Below are 17,813 nucleotides of genomic sequence, written 5' to 3'. Positions count from 1 at the left end.
TGTAAATCTTAGCCACCTGCAATCTTAGCAATGGGAAGGTTTGCTGCTAATATATTTATGGAATTAAAATGTATTTCATTCAAATGTGGCACTTTTCTAATGTGCTTTTCCAGACCCTAATGGAAAAATGCAGAGCCTCAGTGTGTGTCAACATTGCCACACTCCTAACCCAATGCTGCCTTTGTAGGGCTTGCTAGTAGCAGCATTCCCCATGCAGTTAAAGAGCATACACAAACATTAATTTGAAAAACTGTCCTTTCATAGCCAGTTTTAAAAAATGGCTGCTGCGGGCCTGTGAAGCAGTTGAATTTAACATATGGCAAAAGGAGCTCTCTGCAAGTAATCAAGAAGAATCATAGAATATCAGGGTTGGAAGGGACCTCAAGAGGTCATCTAGTCCAACCCCCTGCTCAAAGCAGGACCAACTAAATTATCCCAGCCAGGGCTTTGTCAAGCCTCACCTTAAAAACCTCTAATGCAGGAGATTCCACCACCTCCGTAGGTAACCCATTCCAGTGCTTCACCAAATCTAAACCTCCCCCACTGCAACTTGAGACCATTAATTCTTTGGTCTGTCATCTGCTACCACTTGAGAACAGTCTAGATTCATCCTCTTTAGAACCCCCTTTAAGCCATCAAATCCCCCCTCATCATCTCATCTCTTCTGCAGACTATATAATCCGTGTTCCCTCAGCCTCTCCTCATAAGTCATGTGCTCAAGCCCCCTAATCATTTTTGTTGCCATCTGCTGGACTCTTCCACATCCTTCTTGTAGTGTGGGGCTTAAAACTGGACACAGTACTCCAGATGAGGCTTCACCAATGTCAAATAGAGGGGAATGATCACATCCCTCGATCTGCTGGCAATGCCCCTACTTATACAGCCCAAAATGCCATTATAGCCTTCTTGGCAACAAGGGCACACTATTGCCTCATATCCTGCTTCTCGTCCACTGTAACTGCTGCCAAGCCACTCAGTCCCTAGTCTGTAGCAGTGCATAGGATTATTTTGTCCTAAGTGCAGGAATGACTCTGCACATGTCCTTATTGAACCTTAATAGAAGACTTAAGAATAACCAAACCATAGAGCTTCCTCTGGCAAAGAACAGTTTGATGGTATAAACTGTCAGAGCTACCACAGTTGAGGAATAGAGTGACTTGCACTATGAACAGGGACTTGGCTGATTGATTGATATGCCTCTAGCCCAAACTGATTTTAAGTCAAGTCCCAGCCCTTGCTGCATCCCTTTTAGGCACCTTATGTTGTACAGATGCTGGTGAAAATGCAAAGAGTAGCTAGTGAACTGATCAGCTAGGGGTGTGGGGGAGGGTGTGTTTGTTTAACAGACTGACTATATGTATTCAAGCTGTGGTACACAGCAGGAGGGGCCAGGGGTTTATGTAAGGAGCATGAAAGTGGGAAAAGGATGTACTGTGTGAATACATGTAGTAGGCATGACCCAGACAAACAGGCACCATGGCAGCAAATCTGTGTAAATTAGTATCTACTGGGTTATTGTTTACAACAGTTGGCAAGTAGGAAAGACTGAGGGGTCAGACTACAACTCCCCGTTCACCTTCCATCTAAACAAATGTGGCACCTAAAGTTTTACAGTAAAGTTTCTCTAGGTACCCCACATTTCTGCCTCTGGGTAGGTAGCTGGATGTCTTTTATACCTCAGCCCCAGCATGATCACCAAATCAGGGGAAATTAGATCTTCCTGTCTATCACAGCTGGGTGGGTGTGCTCTGGGCAGGCTTAACTCCACCCGGAGGGTGAGGAAGAAGCATCTCTTATGACTTGCAGGCTAGGGGGTTAGGATACACATTCAGGATGTGGGAGAGGCCCCTGCCCCGAGACAGGATGTGAGCAGGAATCTGCCACCTTACAGTTGAGTGCCCTATGCACTAGACTATTGAGTCACTTGCTCTCTCTAGCCTTAGTAATATTTATTTAGTGATTTAAAGTAGAATGTTTTCAACAAGCAAGAGAACCCTCAGCCATGAGGTACAGAACCCATGTTGAAATCTTCTCTCATCATGCAGGAGTAGGGCTAGAACTAGGGTCTCCCACATCTGTTCTGAGTACCCTAACCCTTGAATTATAAGGGAGCAGAGCCACCCCAGGGTGGTTTGAGGGGGAGCCAGGTACACCTAACATTTTTGCAAGAAATGGCTTAGGTGCTGAAGCTGCCTGGCTATAGGAGAGAAAGTCCCATCTGCAGATCACAAGTAGAGCAAGGCATTTCCCTGCAGCCCTGACTCAGAGCCTTGCTCTTCTCACTGAGTTAGGTACCTGTCATGCTGGCACTAGGGTTCATGTTTACATGGCAAAAGCAACTGGAAAATAAACTAAAACAAAGCTGGAAGTGCAATACAGCCTTAGTTGCTGAAAAAAGTCAAGGTGTTCTTTTACAGTAAGCACAGCAGGCACAACTGCTTTAGAGAAACAAGATAATTTGCATCTCAGCCACTAAAGAAGCATAGGATTAGCAAGCACTCCATTATGTGACAGACAGCTTTTGAAAACAGGCACTTAGCAACTACTTCTACATGTCATACCTTGAAAAACAGAATGTAAAGTTTGCTTGTTCAAAAGGAGATCACTTATTAACTGAATCTGGGTGCACAAACAAAAGCAGATTCCACATAGTGATTGATTTCCACCCCCACCCCCTTCCAAAAGTTACAGGACAATTAGCTAAAAACAGAATCATAGAATCAGACTCTAAGGTCAGAAGGGACCACTATGATCATCTAGTGACCTCCTGCACAACGCAGGCCACAGAATCTCACCCACCCACTCCTGTATTTGTTTTACATTAGGGGAATTCATTGCAAAGTGAAATACATATACTAATCACAACCATTCAAACAAATATATATGGATATACATATATTAGTTATTATTTATATATTACCTGCATATCTTAAAACATCCCCAAGTGCTCATATACACTCATGAAGCCATCCGCACCACAAATTAGCATTAGTCCATGGACATTTTTGGTACTGCATCGTACTGTTTTCAGCTATATTAATATTATCTTGCAAAACTGTCACAAAAATTCACCAGCTCATGCACAAAATTTACTTCCCACCCTTTGATTGTATTAATTGACAATACAGTACTTTCACAGCTCCTGGGGGCTCAAATAGACGTCATCCATTTAAAAAAAGGCACCAGTAACCCAGCCCAAGGAATATGGAATTTAATAAAAGTTTTTAGGTTTTTTTGTTTTGTTTTAAGTTTTTATCTATACTGATAAAGCTGAAGTAGTACAACTGTCCTACTATGTACAAAATTATTCTCATATGGGAAGGGGAAATAAGCTGCGGGTCACCTTTGTGTAATTTACAAGCACACTATGGCATATACTGGTATAACTCAGTATATTGGTAAAAACGAACAAAATACGGCAGTCTAGCCTCATTTAAAAAAGGAACTAGTAACGGAATTTCTCACAGATCATCATCCCAGGAGCTGAAACATTACTGTGAGATACTGGCAACCAAACCTGACTGACAGGAGGCTACTTTAATAAGAAGGCTGGAGTCAAGACTATAGGTTAGGGATGGACTACTTGGGGGAAAAGAATCAGTGATCTGCACTCCTCTGCAGTGCACAAGAAGAAGAACTAAAGCACACAGGTTGAAGACAAGGGAGGAAGCTATGACAAGAACAGACAAACCTGAAATATTTTCAGAGTTCCTGCTTTAATCAGCAAGCTAGAGTTTTGGACTGGACAGCAAGTCCTCCACCACAGGCAGCCAGCACTGGGCTAAGTACAACCCCCCCATTTTATTTTTATTCTCGCAGGATTTACTTTGTTGTGTCTTTCTTATTTTAAAATCGGACACACTGAAAGTGTTGTTTAAAGATTAAGTACACACCAGGTACAGCTTTCCATTATGCACACTTCATATCCATTAGCTACTGCTATCTTAACCCATTCCATAATTAGGTAAACCTAATTAGAAACTGTTTAAAAGCTCTCTCTGTGTTCCCTCCAGTTTAATAGGAATGTGTGATAGTTGCATGTGTTTAAATCTCTTAGTAGACTAAGATACTGTTTTAAAGAATATCCCAAACTTTGTGGAATGGCCAAGGCCTGTAGCTGGTTTAAGATGCATCTCTGCCCTATTTCATATTCTAAGACTATTTCAGGGTGGTGACCTATTATTCACAGCCAAAGATTTCTACAACCCCCTTCCATTTACTACGAGAGAGGGAGAAAAAAAAAAGATCAATATCACAACAATAAACCTGTGTAATTTGTGTGTATCGAGAAGCTTACAGAACAGTTGACGTTGAAGGGTAAAGGTGTACAGGGAGTGAGATTTTCTTTGCTTTAGATTGTATGGTAGTTTTACAATGCTTCACAGCCCCCAATTGCCATCCACCAGTTGAAAAACACTGTTCTATGAGATTTAAAGTAAAATGTTAATCTTTGAAAAGCGATATTGGAAATTTGTTAAACAGTCCATCCTCAGCTTACTCTGGGGGAACTTAAGCATTGTTTGACTACTTACACTAAAAGAGTTTTTGTTCAGCCCTTGACTTAAGTACTGTGGCAATTTTCAGTTGAAGAAGTTTTCATTTGCAACTAAAGAGAAATCCATTTGTTACAATCCTTTTTATACACTCTACAGCAGCACAGTGCTTTCCTGCCAAAGATGCATCACTTTACAAGTGAAGTTTACAAACGCACATGTGATGTGCTAGCCCCATTTCAGTGCTAGGTAAAGCAAAGTGCAGGCATGTTACTTAATTTTTCCAAGTCAGTGAGAGGCAGGAACCCATAACTTCCGACTCCTATATCTTAATCACAAGACCATGTTTTCCTCCCACAACATGAAAAAAAGCTGCAGATTACAGGAAACTTGATAAACTTCCATGAATACTTTCCAAACCAGTGGGTGCAGAGTACATATTAACTGTAATCCCAAAGTATACTCTGGATTGATGTTTTGCATTTATATACCATCTATGTGAGGTATGATCCGTCATGATTCCATTTCTGCTTCTGGACTTTTGTTGCTACTGCTGGCAAAGGAGCCGCTAGTTGCAGAGTTTGTATTGGCAGCTACCAACCTCTCTCTGCTTCCAAAAACTTCATTCACTGCAACGCAAGAGATTACATAAATACTAGTATCCTGGAGAGAAGATCACTACAGTAACTAGAACATGCTTTACAGTAAAGAAATGGGAATCTTAAACTTAGTCGAACAGAGTCATGAAAGCTTTTTTCCCAGACCAGGAGAGTTTAAGTTTTATATTTCAAAACAAAGGAATTATGCTAACTAAATACATTAAGAGGAAGGCATGGTACTTCTCCCCCACAGAGCAGCTGGCTGCTGTTCTGTGGTCATGCTGCAAATGGTCTGTGATTGTTCTATCTGAAGATAAGTGTGAGGGCTTGTCTACATCAGAAAGTTGCAGCGCTGGTGAGGGAGTTACAGCGCTGCAACTTTGAAGGTGTACACATCTGCAGGGCACCACCAGCGCTGCAACTCCCTGTTTGCAGCGCTGGCCGTACTCCCGTTTTGTCTCGGGTGTAGAGGATCCAGCGCTGGTGATCCAGCGCTGGTAATCCAATGTAGACAGTTACCAGCGCTTTTCTTGACCTCCGTGGAAGGAGGAAGCCTCTGGTAATCAAGCTGGTTTCCTTTCCCGGTTTGCTCTCTCGGTCCCGGAGCCACCCAGCAAACCGCAGGGAAGGAGACCTGCTTGCTCGGGGTTCCGGGACCGAGAGAGCAAACCGGGAAAGGAGACCAGCTTCGCCGCGGTTTGCTCTCTCGGTCCCGGAGCCAGCCAGCAAACCGCAGGGAAGGAGACCTGCTTGCTCGGGGTTCCGGGACCGAGAGAGCAAACCGGGAAAGGAAACCAGCTTCGCCGCGGTTTGCTCTCTCGGTCCCGGAACCCCGAGCAAGCAGGTCTCCTTCCCTGCGGTTTGCTGGCTGGCTCCGGGACCGAGAGAGCAAACCGCGGCGTTCCCGGTTTGCTCTCTCGGTCCCGGAACCCCGAGCAAGCAGGTCTCCTTCCCTGCGGTTTGCTGGGTGGCTCCGGGACCGAGAGAGCAAACCGCGGGGAAGCTGGTTTCCTTTCCCGGTTTGCTCTCTCGTCCCGGAACCCCCCTTGAAGCCGCCCAACAGCGCTGCAGTGTGGCCACATCTAACACCACTTGCAGCGCTGGTTGCTGTAAGTGTGGCCACTCTGCAGCGCTGGCCCTATACAGCTGTACTAATACAGCTGTAACAACCAGCGCTGCAAAATTTTAGATGTAGACATGGCCTGAGAAAGGCAGGTTGTTTCCTATGTACTTAAGTGGTATCCATCTAGTCACACTTGGAGATAGGCTAAGTTTTGCATAAGGTGTTATGCTTAAAATTTAATTCTGGTTTTAGGGTTTAGATTTTCATTTGATTTCTGCAGGCCTTTGAAAAAGTAAATCCAACATCACTACTCTTTATTACAGATGATAAAACAATAAAATAGGGGCATGCGGCCAAAACCAGTTCCCACTGCTGCAAACCACAGCCAAAAGTTTTTTTGCATATTAAAAGCCGGTGGTTCTAGAGACAAAATATAAAAACTGTGAAGATCCTCAACCTCAGCCATGCAGCCAGCATTAAAAAACAGTACATCAGACTGAAACTAAAAGAATAAGCTAAACCAATGTCACCTTTGAATACACATTGAAAGAAAATACATCACTTTTAACAAACATCAGAGGTGTCAATTCAAAAAAGTTCATTTTGGTTAAGAATTTGAAGATGCGCCTTTTTTTTTTTTTTTTTTTTTTTTTTCCCCCCTAAAGCAGGATTCCAACACTTTCATTGTGAGAGTGCAATGCCATATTTCAAAGCATGAGATCAAGGTATCTATTCCACTTAGACTGAAACTTCATCAGAGAAGGGACTAATCTACCCAAAGTATGTGGCACAGTGTTAGCAGCAGAACAATGTAACAGGATGTTGGACACACCTCATTACTCACCGGAAGCCTGCAGTTCTCTCTCAACTGCCTTGCTGCCTCATTTGATGTATTAGTGAACATGCAGTATATTAGGGAGAAAAAATGGAATCCTGAAACTCTAAATAACGAGATGATGTTACCTGAAGAAATACTGCTTATATCCCAGATTCGAAGCCCTTCTCTTTCTCCTCCAAAGGCATAGACAAATGGCAAATCAGGGCAACAAGCTGCACAGAAGAGAACACCCTAAAGGAAAAAATATTGTTTTAATGTCAAAAAACAAACAAACAGTCACCTTACACACCCTGACAGAACAAGTTAAACAAATGTAAGGCCCTCCTATGCCTCTTCAAAACTGATTGTGTAAAAATAATTGGCTATTTCGGTCCAAGGCTTTAAAGCAGAGGCTGCCAGTCGTGTGTTGAATAGTGTGATATAAACAGTACCCAGGACAAGATGCCCAATTCATCTGACATGTTAAGGAGAACAAGAAAATGAAGCCTGGTTAAAATCATGATTTATATGTAAACTGTCTTAGAAGTGACGTGTAAGTTACTTACCATTTTCATATCCCTGGAATGGATCAGACTTGGTTTGTCTCCCAGTATATCCCAAATTTTCACATATTTGTCAGCGGATGATGTTACAAGGCATCCTTTGATCTGACTGCTTAATTGGAGTCCTGAAAAGTTAGAATAGAGCAGTTTAAAAATCACCATTTAATTGTTACATATTTTTCTTCCCTGTGTAACATTTTAAAGGGAAGTCAAAAGAACCTCATATTCTCCGTGTGCCTTAAAGGAAGCAGCGTGGAGACTAATAGAAACATTTGCCACTCCCCACACCCCCGCACTTAATGGGAGAAGCAGGGATCCTTCTGGGTGTGAAAAACCTTCAGTGTGCCTTTCTCCTCTGGCAGTAACCAGGACCTCTCAGACTGCAATCATGGCTCAATCCTCCCTTCCAGCTGCTAATTCCTTACTTCATGGCTTCTCTGACAACTGTCCAGCCTCATGGCCTCCTCTTTCAACTATCAGTGAGAGACTTCTTTTTGTTATCCCAGACTATGTGCTCATTTTTGAGGCAGTTGCAGAGTGTGTACGTATCAGAATTAATAATCACTGATCCAGGGTGAGAGATTATTAATCTAAAAACCCTAAAATATAAAGAAGATCAATGGTGTTTCAGGTTTTTTTGTTTTTGCAGAATCCTCTTCATGGAGGAATAACTTTGTGCAAACTACTTCATTCAAGAATGTGACCCAAACCATGGAGATCTGCTTTGCCATTTTTATTCATGTAATTCTATGAGAAAAATGCATTATGGTCAAAACACACATCCCTTAAAATACAACTCGACCAAGAGGCCATTTAAATGGCCAGCTACCATGATTAGTACTAAAGGTTTTTGATAAACAAAAGACTGCTTCTCTCAAACAAGTTCATATTCACATAATTATTTAAAAGACTTATTCCAACTACACATTAATGGGCACGTTTTACATATAAAAGGAAGATATAAAATTTACCAGATACTTCCTCATTATGAGCCTTCAGAGTAAAAAGTGGCTTATCGGAACGAGCATCTAGACAGTACACAAAGCCATCTTCTGTGCTAGCCTGGGGAAAACATTACGTCGTCAAAAGAAACTGCCATATCAATTCACAAGAAACAGCCCAAGAATTAAGCATCCAATCTAAAGTTTGTAAAATCCAATAAAATTCAGAATTTATATTACAGTATCCTGAACAAGATGAACACACATTTCTTAAACAAGAAATTACGCTTGATTAAGCTTGCACTTAAATACCTTGCACACCTGACATGCTGGTTGACTCAAACACTAGGTAAAGGGGTATGTGATGGAAAACACCCCTGTGTTCACACCCTATGCACTACTGTAATAATCTTTGTATAAGGTATGCCTTGTGATGTATCATTTGAAAACTCAACTTGCTGAGCAGTAATATCAAGCAACATTATACGCAGAGTTATGAACATAAGCTAAAATCATGACTGAAGTGCATTTCCCAGACAAGTCTTTGACAAGGAAGGGAGGCAAGGACCAAGAGATCTGCAGCTCTGAGTCTCCTCCTTTCAGCAGACTGCCTGTCTCCTGGTTCTCAGCTGGAAATGCTTTTCAAAGAGGAACTATAAAAAAGGAGGGCAAACACCCCAAGACTCCACTCTCTTTTTCCCTGCCCACCTTATTCTCTGCACCTAAGACGACACAGGAGACAGCTATGGAACTGTGGGGGAGAGGTTCTGATCTGAAGAGTTTGGCCAGTAATGTTGCTAGAAGCATGTGGTGAGATATTTTACTTGAATCTAATATAGTCTGTGAAGTTAGTTACAAGAAAAATGAAACATTTTGTAGTGCCTATTTCTGACTTATTCCTCAGTACTTGTACTCACTTAAAACAATAAAACAAATTCATTAACTAAAAAGAAACAGATTTTATCTAAGCCAGTGTGTTTAAATTGAAGTGCCTGGGTAACTATTTAAGATAACAGGCTAGTGTATATTATCTGTTAAAGGAATAATGGACTTAGTATAGTTGGGACTGCTCAGGAGAGGGCTGGGCAGTACACGACATGCAGTTCTGGGGGAAAATCTGGAAGAAGAAGTGCGTTGAAGTCACCCTGCAGTGTAACCAAGGCTAGTGAGAGCCAGGGTGTGACTGGCAAGCTGCAGTTACACAAACACACACATCTAGGAGTGACCTGCATGCTGGAAGGCTGTTTGTGAGCAGTCTGGCAACACAAGTTACAGGGCAGGGGTGACACAGCCCCTCAATGGTCTGGACTGTTCCCCAGTATGTCAGAGGATATGGAGCCTTCACCCTCTTGGCTACCAGTTCAAATCTATCCCTGGTCAACAGTAACTGAAAAGTTATCTGATGTCTGGTCTATGTAAAATGAGTTGGTGGTCTTAGCAAAATGGTGATTACTTCACAAATGTAATGAAATGCAAGTCACTTTTGGTGATTGTAAGCAAAGAAGTGAATGGATGTGGAGACTGAATCCTGGTCTAACCCTGTTTTTTCATTAAAATTACAATATTTTTTGCCCAGCTACACTTGAGACAGTGCCTTCTACTGCTTAAGTAAGGAATTAAATTAAAAGTTGTCTCATCTACACTTAAAAGGTTGGAAAAAAAATTCTGAGGAAGTAACATATCAGTAGAGGGCAACAGTGAGATGTAACAGGGCTGCAGCACTGGAAAATCTGCTTCGACCACCAGAAATTAATGAAACAGCACAAACTGGCTTAGTGATGGTGTTACTGCATTCATGTGAAAAAGATACCAAATTCATAAGTAATCGGTATTCTTAATTGTTAGTGGGTTATCAATCAAGGTGGAAAATGCTGGTAGCTCAACTCAGTCCATGAAATAGCAGTGGCAGCCGCTGAACAGATTAACAGGTAAAGTGCAACAACGACAGCTGTAAGTGTATGGTGAAAGAATATACAATATATACTCACTAAGAAGTTACAAGGTGAAAAATGATTCCAAGTCACCCTCTCAACCTGTCCACTAAACCGCCAGATTCGATGGTTATCCTGTGGACTTCTACAATCATACAGGACAGCAGACCTAGAAGAAATCACATCAGAACATTTCATGAAATTTGTTTTATCATTTATCACCTAGCAATGTTCTCACTAATTTATTCATGAATTTTAATGAAAGCAGCTTCAAAACACAGGAAATATTTAGATTTTCAGATTCACTTTTGAAAAAGCAAATAAAAGATGATGCTAAAGGTGTAGAAAGGATTTATATTATGGACCAAGGCGTTTCTTGTGGGTACAACAGCCATTCTATTGAGACTAAATGAGGCAGATGAATTCCAATACAATCACTACACTACACAGGAAATACTAATGCATGGGGCCAGAATTATACACCAACATATCACTTCAATATGAACATACATCTTTCATTTTACTAGTTTCAAATAACCAGTTTGTTAAAAAATAAAATATTAGTTAGCAAATCAATTTATGAAAAATGCATCTTGTGTGTATTTTCAAATAGCTTTAAACAGGAAATTAAGCGTTAGAAGTGGCTGGGGAGAGCCTATATTTAAAATGAGCAAGAGCAGATGAGAATGAGTGGCTCATGTGGGACTGATAATTCTTGTGTTGAGCCCAATGGGGCAGAAACTCTTCAAGTGGCAGCAAGCATGCCGAAGTTGTCTGATGTTAATGAAAGGAGACAGAGATGAAAGTAAAGCCGAAGACTTACCAGTACAGGGGCTGGCTCCAGCCTCCAGAAGGGGTAGGGCTTGAGGCCAGCGTCCCCCAGCTAGCCCTTCCACTCTGCCTGGCCCGTGCCACCAAGGGCTCCAGCGGCGATTTAAAGGGCCCAGGACTCCAGCGCTGCCGCAGCACCCAGAGCCCCAGGCCCTTTTAAATCACCGGTCCCGGGGCAGCTCCCCCCCCCCCCATTGGCAGTCAGAGGGGTGCAGCAGCCAAAGGGGCAGCGCTTTAAGCAGGGTCCTTTGCTGCGGCAGTGCTTTAAAGGACCTGGCAGGGCCACCGACGGGGGGCACAAAAGGGCCAGCGATGCTGAAGCGCTGCCGCGGCAAAGAACCCTGCTTTAAAGTCAGCTGAGTATGGGCCGGTATTGGTGAACACTTTTTACCGGCCCGTACCGGCTTACTTTCACCCCTGAAAGGAGGAAAGACACCATGGCTTTAGAAACCTCTTCAGCTCAGTTAATACCCTCAATATAACCTGTTCCTTCACTATCTTGTAGTTTAAAAACAAACATAAAAAAGCCCAACAAACATTGATTTGAAAGCCTCACATCTTCCGTCACACTGTAGAAAAGCACAATTTTGCTATAGTATAGCTTTTAATAGAATTCCTTGACTTTTATGTCATGAAAGCACATTTCAACAAACACCCTCCAAAAGCCTTCAACTACTTCTAGGTCACAAGATACTTTAAGGAAATCAGTAAATGCTTTACAGGTGCTTATGGCATTGGAGGACTGGCTGCAGATGACTTGGTGAAGTCTGCCCCAGCAAAAAAAGGGAGACTGGGCATAGGAGTAGACTCAAAACCATCCCAGAGGCCAGATAAATATTTTAAGAGAATGTACCAGATTTCTAAGATAAGCTAAATACAGCAAATGAAAAGGAGTGACAGCCTTGGATACATTTTTAAAGGTGGTAACGTAAAGGTAAAGCATTAAAAACTAGAACAGAAATTTGACAGGAAAGAGCAGTTACGGTGAACGAATGAAATTACGGTGGGTACTATAAATCAGATAAAATTACTCCCCTCTCAGACAAATATGAGGACAGGTAGTATATCCTTCTGAAGTAGTCAAATGCAAGCTTTGGAAACAAAGACCTGCTAAGAGAATACCTAAATAAAATTAATGAATAACTGAAACAGGATGACTGGTATTTTAGCACAGAACATAGACGCAGGAAGAGAAACAGCGAAGTGACTATACACCAAAGCGGGAACCTCTGTATTTCCCTATGAACACTTTCTTTATATATTACACACACAAAAAAAATACATTAAAAGAACATTAGTAAGGGCACAATGTCAAATACTCAAAAGTTAGGAAATGTCAGGAAGTTAGGAAATGGCAGAATGTCTCTGCAACCTTAATTCAGCCCTCCTGTGAGCACACATCAGGAGAGAGTCTTTAATGACATGATCACATCCGATTTTTTCCACAGGACCTCTGTGCCTTATGCAGTGCACAAAATGGACGAGCAGCTACTCAATATTTTGTCTTCTTACTGTGCAGCACACTATTCAACCCCTGCTCCAAAGAGAGAATCTCCTCATTGTCTTTTCTATAGTGCTCATCACATTAGTATTTGAGTACCTCACAAACATTAATTTATCTTCACTCATCTCTGTGAGGAACAGAGAAATGAATATCGAAAGTATCTAACTCTGGGTGCTCTATTTGAGACATATAGAACCTGATTTTTCATAGTAGTTAACATGATATAGCACTTAATCTGTTCAAAGCACAGCTCCGACTGACTATAATTGCAGCTATGAGTGCTCAGCACTTCTGCAAATCAGACCCCAAGGTCTCTACTTTGGCATCCAGGAAATGAGGAATATAGTCAGTGGCAATCTGTGAAAAATTGGGCTTAAGTGACTTGCCCATGATCACACAGGAACTCACACAGGGATAGAATCCCATTTTTCAGGGCACCATTCGACCTGAGACCACCTTTTCTCTTCATGCAGTTCCCTGCTTCATTTACTACACACCTTTCAATTTCTGCAAGAAATGAAACAGGCATCCTACAGACCAAAGTCTCTTTCACTACAAAACCCCAATTCATTCCCAGATCAGGTCCATCCCATGTACCAAGTCAGGCAGGCATCCTGTGGAAAAAATAGTACGTGATCATATAATTGAAGACTGTACCATAATGCAAAACAAACAGGGGAGCCAACTCAGGCTGCACAGGCAACCTTCATTCTAGCATTTCTGAACTTCTGAGTGCTTTACTTTTCAACTTTAACAAAGGTCTCTTTCTGCAGTTCTGTGTAATTTCCTATTTTTTTTTTTTTAAGCAAAATAAAACCACCCAATTTCCATCATGTGGTATTGCACTGACAGACATGGCTCATCCATCGTCAGGGTTGGAACCCTTAGCTCCACTGCAGAGACATCTGCCACTTGACCTAACAGTAACTGCTAATAGTAGGTTATCATCCTCTATGTGGACCAACACTAGAGAGGGATGGGACACTTTGCCAGTATATTTGCTGACAGATGAGGAATGTTGACACTCTGGAATCCTGGGTTCCATTCTAAGGTCTGGGAAAAAAAGTCTGCTCTGGGGCACAGACTTCTGCCCATTCCCCCCAAACATGACCCCTTTTGCCCCATCCTCTCCAACTTGTCCCTATTCCAATTCTGTCTCTATCCCAGTTACTGTCTCTATTTCTCAGGCTTCTCATTCTAGTCCCAGTCACTTTGGCCAGCAAGTCCTAGCCTCACTATTTCATATACCCTATCCCAGCCACTGTCCATACCCATTCCCAATTCCACTCCTCCTGGCTCCTTAGTTAATCTGTCACTCTCATGCCTCCTGTCACCTCCCCCAACCCACGTTCCTCATCCCCATGGGCCCCTATATCCCTCTCCTGGATACCTGTCCCAGTCCCTTTGTCCAGCCAGTCCCAGTTCTTCCTCTGCACCCCAGCTCCCCATCAGATCTGTTCTCCCCTCACCACACCTTCTTCCCTTCAACCCACTAGCTCCAAGTTTGCTTGCCCAGATAGTCCCCCGACTCAGTCCTCTCCTCCCAGCCTCTCATAGGTCTCATGAACCTAATCTACACCTCCCATAGGTGTGGTTTGTGACCCTTCTTCATTCAAATCAGCCTACTTCCTCATCTGTGCTATCTATGCCCATTGGAGAGAGAAACAGTAAGAGCACAGAAGTCTCTGAGCATGTGTGAACTGCAATTGTTCAAAGGCTTATAAATTGTCCAAATTTAGGTTGTTTTTCATGGAAATGAAGAAATCATAGATTATTAGGGTTGTAAGGGACCTCAGGAGATCATCTAGTCCAACCCCCTGCTCAAAGCAGGATCAATCCCCAAATGGCCCTCTCAAGGACTGAACTCACAACCCTGGGTTTAGCAGGCCAATGCTCAAACCACTGAGCTATCCCTCCCCCACCTTCCTGGGGGAAAGGCCACCCCCTACTGCCAAACTTCAAGCATCTGATCCAAAGTATGAGATCACTAGAGCTTTACAAAGAAAATGTAGTCAGAATTTTGACATTTATTTTACAGGGGAAAAATTTTTTGGAAGCAGCCAAATCATTCTGGCTGAATTAATTAAAAATTAGCATGAGTCAGACAACTGGCACATCCCAAACAGTTAAAATTTGGCAAAGTTATAAGCTACAGAACACGAAGTTTTATAATAGGAAGTATCCAGCAACCTGAATAAAATGTGGTGCTACCAGACCCACCTACAACAGTGCAAAAAGCAAATATTTCCCCACTTACTTATCATAAGATCCAGAAACAAGGGTCTGTGTTTCAAATGGATGAAACTGTAGTGTCTGGACCTAATAAGGACATTGGAAGTTTTAGAAACACACATTGGGATTTAAAATACATATAGGACATCTGTTTCAGTCAGTGTCATGCAGGATAAGGTGAAGCACTATTCCATACAACTCTGTTATACTTGTTGGTACTCAAGACCTTTTCATAAAGCAGAGTATGCATCTAGCAATACAGAAGATGTATATTTTAGATTTCCAAGAGGACCTCACCAGAGGTGAAACTCGAAATACAGGATTTGCCAAAAATCTTCAAAAAATAAGCTGGAGTGGGTAAAAAATACCTACTTCCAGCTGGACAAAAACAACTGTATAACTATGCATGCAGTAGCGAAAAAAAAGTACATGAGAATTTTGCCAAGAGCAGTGATCTACGCTGACTAGATGATTGGGATTATATTAAAAATTTTCACATTTTAATTACAAAATGAGCTAAGTATTTCTAAAGCACCTGTCATCATAATATCTAGGTGTCATATATTAAAACTAGGGTTGCCAAGTGATTAAAAAGATTAATCATGCTGTTAAACAATAGAATACCACTTATTTAAATATTTTGGGATGTTTTCTACATTTTCAAAATATATTGATTTCAATTACAACAGAGAATACAACGTGTACAGTGCTCACTTTGTATTTATTTTTATTACAAATATTTGCACTGTAAAAAACAAAACAGTATTTTTCATTTCACCGAATACAAGTAATGCAGTGGTTTTCAAACTTTTTTTTCTGGTGACCCAGTTGAAGAAAATTGTTGATGCTCACGACCCAACGAAACTGGGGATGAGGGGTTTGGAGTGTGGGAGGGGGCTCAGGGCTGGGACAGAGGGTTAGAGTGTGGGGAGGGGGTCAGGGCTCTGGGCTGGGGGATGAAGGATTTGGGGTGCAGGAAGGGGCTCTGGATTTGGGATGGGGCTCAGGAATAGGGCAGGGGAGGGGGCGCAGGATTGGGGCATGGTCTTACCTCGGGCAGCTCCCAGTCAGCAGCACAGTGAGGGTGCTAAGGCAGGCTTCCTGCCTGTCCTGGCACCGTAGACTGCGCTGCACACCGGAAGTGGCCAGCAGCAGGTCCGGCTCCTAAATGGAGGTGTGCAAGTGGCTCCGTGCGGCTCTTGCACGCAGGCACTGCCCTACTCCCAGCTCCCATTGGCTAGGAGCTGGTGCTCGGGGCGCAGGCAGTGCACAGAGCTCTGTGGCTCCCCTGCCTAGGAACCGGACCTTCTGCTGGCCGCTTCCGGGGTGCAATGTGGTGTTGGGACAGGTGGGGATTAGCCTGCCTTAGCCAGGCAGCACTGCCGATGGGACTTTTAATGGCCCAGTCGGTGGTGCTGACCAGAGCTGCTGCAACCCAGTGCCTTACATTCCACGACCCATAGTTTGAAAACCACTGCTGTAGTGCAGTCTCTATCATGAAAGTTGAACTTACAAACAGAAATTTGTACAAAAAAACTGCATTCAAAACAATTTAAATCTTTAGAGCCTACAAGTCCATTAAGTCACACTTCAGCCAATCGCTCAGACAAACAAGTTTGGTTACAATTTCCAGGAGATAATGCTGCCACTTCTTGTTTACGATGTCACCTGAAAGTGAGAACAGGTGTTCACATGGCACTGTTGTAGCCGGTGGCGCAAGATATTTATATGCCAGAGGCGCTAAATATTCCTATCTCCCTTAATGCTTCAACCACCATTCTAGAGGACATGTGTCCATGCTGATGACAGATTCTTCTCAATAACAATCCGAAGCAGAGTGGACCAACACATGTTCATTTTCATCATCTGAGTCAGATGCCACAAGCAAAAGGTTGATTTTCTTTTTTGGTGGTTTGAGTCTGCAGTTTTCGCATCTGAATGTTGCTCTTTTAAGACTTCTGAAAGCATGCTGCACACCTCACCCCTCTCAGGATTTTGGAAGGCACTTCAGATTCTTAAACCTTGGGTTGAGTGCTGTAGCTATCTTTAGAAATCTCACATTGGTACTTTCTTTGCATTTTGTCAAATCTGCTGTGAAAAGCGTTCTTAAAGTGAACATGTGCTGGGTCATCATCTGAGACTGCTATAATATGAAATATATGGCAGAATGCAGGTAAAATAGAACAGAAGACATAGAATTCTCCCTCAAGGAGTTCTGGTCACAAATTTAATTGAAGCATTATTTTTTTTAAATGAGCATCATCAGCACAGAAGCATGTACTCTGGAATGGTGGCCAAAGCATGAAAGGGCATACGAATGTTTAGCATATCTAGCACATAAATACCTTGCGACGCATGGCACTGTTGTAGCCGGTAAACACCTGTTCTCACTTTCAGGTGACATTGTAAACAAGAAGCGGACAGCATTATCTCTCATAAATGTAAACATTTGTCTGTCTTAGCGATTGGTTGAACAAGAAGTAGGACTGAGTGGACTTGTTAGCTCTAAAGTTTTACATTGTTTTGTTTTTGACTGCAGTTATCTAACCAAAAAAAAAAAAATCGACATTTGTAAATTACACTCTCACAATAAAGAGCTTGCACTACAGTACTTGTACGAGGTGAATTGAAAAATACTGTTTCTTTTGTTTATCATTTTTACAGTGCAAATAGTTGTATTAAAAAATATAAAGTGAGCACTGTATACACTTTGTATTCTGTGTTGTACAAATCATTATATTAAAAATGTAGAAAAACATGCAAAATATTTAATAAATGTCAATTTATATTCTATTGTTTAACAGTGCGATTCAAGATTCATTTTTTGAGTTAATTGCAT

General features: G+C 42.1%; 1 protein-coding gene across 3 annotated transcripts in view; it reads right to left on the bottom strand.

Annotated features, from left to right (window-relative positions):
- Positions 1-2,882: 2,882 nt before the first annotated feature.
- PWP1 (PWP1 homolog, endonuclein) overlaps positions 2,883-17,813 on the bottom strand; it is a 39,406-nt gene continuing 24,475 nt past the window's right edge. The window contains exons 10-15 of one of the 3 annotated variants that reach the window (XM_030545152.1): positions 15,000-15,061; positions 10,465-10,576; positions 8,507-8,597; positions 7,539-7,660; positions 7,119-7,224; positions 2,883-5,122 (exon numbers count right to left, since the gene is read on the bottom strand). In XM_030545152.1, coding sequence (XP_030401012.1) covers positions 5,007-5,122; positions 7,119-7,224; positions 7,539-7,660; positions 8,507-8,597; positions 10,465-10,576; positions 15,000-15,061 — 609 coding nt within the window. In that variant the 3' untranslated portion in view covers positions 2,883-5,006. Of the gene's footprint in view, positions 5,123-6,796; positions 7,225-7,538; positions 7,661-8,506; positions 8,598-10,464; positions 10,577-14,999; positions 15,062-17,813 lie in introns of those variants that run through there. The other 2 variants (XM_030545160.1, XM_030545147.1) reach the window with 2 other exon arrangements.

Source organism: Gopherus evgoodei, chromosome 1 (genome assembly GCF_007399415.2).
Source record: "Gopherus evgoodei ecotype Sinaloan lineage chromosome 1, rGopEvg1_v1.p, whole genome shotgun sequence".
In the NCBI taxonomy this organism is placed as follows: Eukaryota; Metazoa; Chordata; order Testudines; family Testudinidae; genus Gopherus; species Gopherus evgoodei.
This window is presented reverse-complemented; position numbering and strand designations above follow the sequence as displayed.